The sequence below is a fragment of the Vollenhovia emeryi genome, unplaced genomic scaffold, assembly GCF_000949405.1.
Source record: "Vollenhovia emeryi isolate VEMERY1.0 unplaced genomic scaffold, V.emery_V1.0 DF940722.1, whole genome shotgun sequence".
NCBI lineage: Eukaryota > Metazoa > Arthropoda > Insecta > Hymenoptera > Formicidae > Vollenhovia > Vollenhovia emeryi.
In genome coordinates, this window is record NW_011965644.1 from 1 (window position 1) to 7,462 (window position 7,462).

General features: G+C 34.2%; 1 protein-coding gene across 1 annotated transcript; it reads right to left on the reverse strand.

Annotated features, from left to right (window-relative positions):
* Positions 1-1,467: 1,467 nt before the first annotated feature.
* On the reverse strand, positions 1,468-5,550 carry LOC105555794. Its single transcript, XM_012002836.1, has one exon. The coding sequence runs from the start codon at positions 5,294-5,296 to the stop codon at positions 1,751-1,753; it is 3,546 nt and encodes a 1,181-aa protein (XP_011858226.1). The 5' UTR covers positions 5,297-5,550; the 3' UTR covers positions 1,468-1,750.
* Between the last annotated feature and the right edge of the window lie 1,912 nt (positions 5,551-7,462).

The window sequence follows — 7,462 nt, forward strand, 5'->3', positions numbered from 1 at the left end:
TAGATATAAGTAGATATAAGTAGATATAATTTCATATAGTTTTATCTTTTCGTATAGATCCCAATTTTATATTCGTAGAACTGTTGACATTCTTGTGTATAATTAAATACGAATAGATATATTTGCATTCGCACGCACGCACGCGCGCACACACACACATTTGCAAGTAAATCATGAGATATTGTGTAATTAAAACGATATTTATTTTTCTTCTCAAATACATTTTTCTTTTTATACGTTGAATCTTAATAATATGTTTGCACTTTAACTTAAACAAACCTTTATGACTTTGAAATTCTATAAATTCACAAGTTTTTTATTAAACAAAATATTAAAAATATACGAGAAAAATGAAAGTATCATTATATTATAAAACTATAAAAATAATATGATAAAGCAAACATTTTACACCTTTGTGTTTTAATTTTGCGTATTTCTCTTTGCAAGTGTAATTTTAATTGTTTGAGACCGCGCGCTCCAGCCTCATCACGGAGTCTACATATACTGTGTGTGCAACACGATATTTTTAAACTGCTTAAATAAATCTTTAATATATAATCTATACATGTACATACACATGTATAATATAAATATAATCGTGTTACTTTAATCTCATACATATATAATCGTTATAAAAATAGAAGCATGTGTATTTATTTTATCTGTCTCGCATAAAAACTAACAAATTTTTATATTTCAATTATATATGAGATTAAAGTAGAAATTTTTGTAAACTGCTTAAATAAATCTTTAATTTATAATCTATACATGTATATACATATATATAATACAAATATAATCGTGTTACTTTAATCTCATATACAATTGTTATAAAAATATAAGCATGTGTATTTATTTTATCTGTCTCATACAAGAACTAACAAATTTGCGTTTATTTCAAGTAACATCAAATAACAATTTAAATTTGATAATTTGCTGAGAAAAAACCTTAGATATACAGGGTACTCCGCAACTTTTTCACCGCCGTTTACGGGAAGATAGAGGAGACTAAGCCAAACAGAAAAGTCCTCTACCATTTTGCATTTGGAGGAATAGTTATAGAGATATTGATGTTAAAACATCGCTATTAGCCCAACCTACTGGCAAATGTAAACGCGCGATGAGATCCGCCCGCTCATCGGCCGTCGCTTGAGGTGGTGCGCGAAGATAAGTATAGAGGCGCGCCGCTGTCCGTCCGCCGCTTACGCGACCGCTGGCACAGCGGTCAACTTTTTTCATAAATCTCCCTACGGCTGATGGCAGACAACCATCCGTAAGCGCTTAAGGACTTACGTTTACCCTAAGTCTATGGCTACGTCAGTTCCGTAAGCGCTTACGGATAGTTGTCTGCCATCAGCCTACTTCTCGCCGCGCACCGCCTCAAGCGGCAGCCAATGGGGCGGGCGGACGCATCTCATCGCGCGCTTACATTTACCAGTAGGTCGGGATAATACGGCAATTTTTGAACATCAATATCTCGATAATTATACCTCCAAGTGCAAAATGGTAGTGAACTTTTCTATTTGTCTTAGTATACCTCATGCAAATAATAGAAAATAATTTTTCAATGATAATTCAAAAATTATTCTATTATATTTAAAAATGCACCGAAAACACGTAATTTAACATAAAGTACGTTTACAAATCGATTATTAAATATACATATAATAAAGTATTAATATCGTAATAAAATATTGCTATGTAAATACAACGTTTGTTGAATGAATTGTTAAACTAATCGAAGATTTATTTAATCAATAATTTGTAAGTTTGTTTCATTTAAATGATCGTATAAAACGGTGATAAAAGGTTCCTCTATTCTTCGGAATTTTTCGATGATTTGATCATATCTTGCTACATGTTTCGTCTGAATTGTCGATGGTAACATTAATACAGCCATAAAACAGGCATCCGAATTACCAGTTTCAATAAGGTCTTCTATAATACTAAATTGGAATTTTTCCAAGTCAGGATGTTTATATACACGACTTAGGAAATATTTGAGAACGTCGGTCATAAACGAAATTAATAGCGATGAAAAGATGTCGGTTAATTCGTGCAACTGTTGACCAAGTTTCAGGCCAAAGGAGGACTTGGTTAACGTACATTCTTGCAACTTCTTTGCGTACATCAACAGCAAATATGATCTCGCGTCCTGTCTAGGCGATAAGACCGATAAAAATATCGATTGCATGTTGTCGATGACCTCTAGGTTAGTCGAATCATTCAAGCAAAATTTATTGACATAGCTAACAACAAAGTCATCTACGAATAAACGCACGGCCTTATTTAATGGATGGAAGTGTAATTTTTTAGGGTGCGGGACGTTCCAGAAAGTTATCACTGTATTGTGAAAAACATCAGCAAATACTTTGATGCATGCTGTGTATTTATCCTTATCCACTGATAAAATGTATGATATTGTAAAGTGTCTCGCTGTTTCGGATACTCTTGTATCAATGTGAAATAAAAATTTTCGAAGGATGTTCTCAGCAAATTCTTCAGGTAGCAGGTTGAAAATGGATTCAGTGAGCATTCCTAAGCAATCAGCAATATAGTTATTTGTCTTCTGGATGTCCAATCCCATTCCTCGCAGATTGTCTATTGTCTTGAGTCGTAAATCAAAAAATTTTACAACATATTCATTGGGAATTTTGAAAAACATCGAGCTGTCTGAAAGTAAATTTTCGTCCTTCAGATTCAATGTCGACATAGCTTGACAATATAGAGACCAAGTTTCAGGATTTGGCTTTGTAAGGAATAAATTCTGGAATGCTTTGAGCGAAACTTGACGTACTGAATGATGGCTCTCAGTCGCCCAGGTTTTCTGGAGAAAATTTGTAAGTTCACGCATGGAAGCGACTAAACACATTAGTCTAATCCCATGTTTTCGCGTGCTCACACGCATAGTCATTAACTTTTGCACGATTGCTATCACTTTCGGTAAAGAAGTCCGTTTACTTACGTTCGTAAGTGTTGCCAGAGCTATGGATAAATAATCTCCTTCGCATAATCTAACTACAAGATCAAGAGGTACTGGCGGATTGGCAAGTCTCATGCTTAACGGTAAATTTTGTAAGATCTTATAGTCATCCTTAGCATTTGGATGACTAGTATTTATCGTTGTTTCCGTGGGTATGAGAGGATTGATTAGTTTTTCTACCGTATCTCCATGAAGTAGAATGGTCAGGATAACTACGCTAGGCGATATTTTATCTATATTTTTATCATATATATTATTCATACAACAATCAGCAAATTTAATGGGTAAGTCTTTATACCAACGCGTGGCCTTGACAAAGTGTTGTACACTTTTAAGACGACAGTTCTTCATGCAGTCTGCTAAGTATTTTTCCCAATTGTTCAGTATATATTGTAAGTCGTGATTCAGTAAAGTGAGCGCCATCCCTGATGTTACATTAACAATATTCTCTGGGAGCCAACTGCGGTACAGTTCTGGTTCATTCTTTTGCAATTCTTCTTCCACATACCATGAATCTTCCTTGGAACGTATTACTTCGAGAATAGTATCCATTACCCAAGGATAATCTTTAATTGTCATTTTTTCTATCTTGACGTGTGATTTTTTACATCTATTGTTGAAATCAAATATTGCGGTAACAAAGCGACAAAAGTTGCTATTTTTCTCATTGAAATTATTGAAAGACTTTTTTTGAATGGCATTTGCAAAAGTTACGAGGCATTGTCTCTCATATTGTGGATATTCTTGAAGTATGTTGAAATTTAGATACCATTGATTTCCTAGAAACATGTTAATCAACTCCTCAATTGGCATACCATGTATAAGTTGGCAATGTATTATAGGTGTGAGTATTTCTTCAGATGCATATCCATTTTTTATATAAAACAATCGGACAATGTCCAGTACAAGAGAGATCTGCTTTTTGTTTAAATGAGGTACATCATATATTTGCAAGAGTTTATGAAACATTTGTTCGAATAGCCAAGAATTTTCATTTTTATGTCTCTTTAAGAAATATGTCAATGTATCGGATAACGCATTGTCATCCCCATTTATCTTACAAGAGTAAATCATTTGTATGATGAGACTAAGCCTATCTGTCTCATTTGGAGTTTTATTGATTTTTTCCTTGATAACTGGTATGACTTCGTTAATAGGTAAATAACAAATCCAAGCTGTTTTATAATCTGTCGTATAATCATTATTAGTCTCTTCTAACAATAAGGTCTGTTTCTCGATTTTAAGTTTAGCCTGCTTGATCCGTTCTTCAGTAGGTAATAATTGTAATAAGGCAGGCGTCACGTTTACCATCTCATCCAGAAGATTAGCATGGTATTTATTTTTGTATGATTTACGGAGTAAATCGTATTTTTTATCATGTGGATAATGTTCCAAATAATTGAGCATGCTATCTGTGCCAAAGGAAGAAATTTCTGTGGGCAATAGACCCGGAAATATACTCTCCATTAAATTATTGATCTTTTTAGGTGGTAACATATGGATGTATAAAAGCGGATTTTTTATCAGATGCTCCTGAGCTTTCTTTAGAAATATTTCGGTACACTTATTACTTAAAACAATATTCGGCGGTTCAGCTTTGTGTATCTCGCATAGTTCTATGAAATCTTGCAGTCGCTTCTTTATTAATTTAGGCAGGAAAGACTCATATTTATGAATACCGATCGCGAAAGGAGAGCGTTCGGTCGCGTTTAATTCACGCGGCTTTAATAATTTGAGAAAACGCACTATTAAATCCGGATTTTTGCGGAAGATTTTCTTAGTAATTGTTATGGGCAATATGAGTTCCTTCTCTACAATTGTTTCATAAGCAAAAGTCTCGTCGCAAGCTATAATCAATGGGTAAGCAGTTTGAATGTTGTAAATAGATAACACTGCTATGAACATTTGTTGCGCGAAAACCGGATCTTTACCGGATAATCGATGTGCAAGTGCGAGCACAATACGCGTCCTTGTATCTACAGAAACGTAAGGCAAGATACGATCACAAAAATACGAGACGTTGATAGTCTCCTTGTGGCTACCATCGAAAACCCAGGAGGCCTTAAGAATCCGATTTATTATCGTTGAATCCTCACACTTGAGCGCCCATGTTATATCCTCGTGTCTCTTCTTCTTGATGGCAGTTTCAACACGCAGTATAGGCAATAATTCTGGCGGGAGTTGTTCAACATTGCTGGTCTGGTGAATCAATCTTCCAATCCAATTCAATTTTTCACTGCGGATATTGCCCGGTATCTTTTGAATCGCCCGTAGGTAAGGCATTTGTATGTCGCAAGGTATTTCGTAGCTCATTGTGACGTTTAAAGATAAACGGGCTAAACGAAAATGTTCTTTAGATATTTATTCTATAAGCGTGTGTAAGTTTCTATTTTCTTGTGTTGTCCGATGAAATTATCATCATTGCTTCAGCAAATTCACACAACTTATTTTGTTTAATGAGTCAAAAGCGATGTAACATTGATGCTACGGTAAACACCTTGAAAATTCCTCCTGTAAAAACATAATAGTTATCATCAATTTAGAGTATTCCTGTACGCACTATATGAAACATGAATCTTGGTGAAAATATTTTACTGAAAATATTATGACATTAAAAAAAATGTATTTAAACTCTCTTAAGTAACCCCGTTTTGTCATCATTTCATCAATATTTCAATAAAAATTCAGTAAAAAATTATTTTTACTAAAAAGTGACAGTTTTTAATTTAGGTCCTTAAGATGTTGAGACATTACGACTAAGGACGTTCACAGATTAATAGATTTTCTATATATTTGCTTGAAATTGAGACTACACAGTGTATTCAATAAGTTCCAGGACTGGTCGCACACAGATCAAACAACGCCATGTATTGACTCCTCTTTAATATCAAGATTCTAAATAGTCTCCCGCCAATTCGATACAACGCTTAGAACGAGTCTTCAGGTCCATCATCGCCTTCTGGAACGCCTCCACTGGAATACGTTGTTCAGTTCCTTTGTCACCGCCTTTTCAATCGCCTCTACTGGCTCATATCGGTGTCCCTTTATCTTCAATTTTAGCTTGGGAAACAAAAAATAGTCTGGGGGGACAGAATCTTGATATTAAAGAGGAGTCAATATATGACGTTGTTTGATTTGTGTGCGACCAGTCCTGGAACTTTTTGAATGTACTGTGTATATGCTATTAATAGTGTTATTTAAATATCTACTCAATTGTAAGAACCGTATTGGTACCAAAGTCGAGATATTCAACCCTAATGAAAATAACTGATAGAATAGGATATAAATAAATAGAAATTCTGTCAATTTAAATCGATTTCAATTAATTTTTATCATTTCTATTCCAATAGGAATAGAATAGGCCCCCAAAGATGTGGTACACTTTGTTCCAATTGAGTCGTGCACATCGCGACACTTTGTGTCTTGTGTACGTTTGTGTTAAAAAGTGTAAAATAATTGGAAAGCACCCAGTAATTATAGCAGAGGAAATAGAAGTAGAAGTAGTAATAGGAGTAAATATGAAGGATCGATGATGAGTGAAAGGAGGTTTAGCGATAGAGAGATAGGCAAATTAAAGAAATGGATGACAAAGAAAGAAAAAGAGGAGAAGAGAAATAATATAGCAATAAAAGGAATGAGTAATGAGGGAAATAATATGGAATTAAGAGAAAAGGTAGAGAATTTAATAAAAGAAAAGCTAGAGATAGATTATAAGTTACTGAATATTAGGAAAAGCGGGAAGGTAATAATAGCAAAGTTAGACAGCAAGGAAAACAAAATAAAAGTGATGAAAAACAAAAATAAATTAAAAGGGGGGAATATATACATAGAAAGAGATCTGTCATGGGAGGAAAGAAAAATACAAGAGAGGATATATGGGTCAAAGAACAGAAAAGTGATGAAGAAATTAAGATAGGTTACGCAAGAGTGAGGATTAAAGGGAAATGGATAGCATGGAGAGATAGAAAGAGAATTAGAGAGGAAGGAGGGAGAGGGACAGGAAAGAGAGGGAGAGGGAAGAGAGGATAGGAGAGGAGGATTTTGTTTAAGCCAAGAAGAGGAAAATGAACAAAGGGAATGAAGTAGAGTGGGGAAGAAGGCTGATTTTTTGGGATAGCGCAGGGATAGAAAATAAAGATAGAGATTTCTAGAGATATATAGGAAAGTTCGATTTTATATTAGCTTATGTAAAACATGGGTAGACTGTAAGAAATGGGAAAACATAAAGGAAATTGGTTGCCCAATACGTATGAATGAGAATATAGTTAGAACACAACTAGAAATACGAGAAAAGAAAGAGCAAAAGGGGGATTTTTAATAAGAAAAAAGTAAGGTTAGGATAAGCTACGAGAGAAGTTAATAAAGAAAGTAGAAGTGGGAGTATTAATGTCAGAAATAATAGAGGAAGAGCAGATAATCAACATTATGTCAATTTACAATAGGAACAACTAGAAAACATAAAAAAAAAGATAAATAATT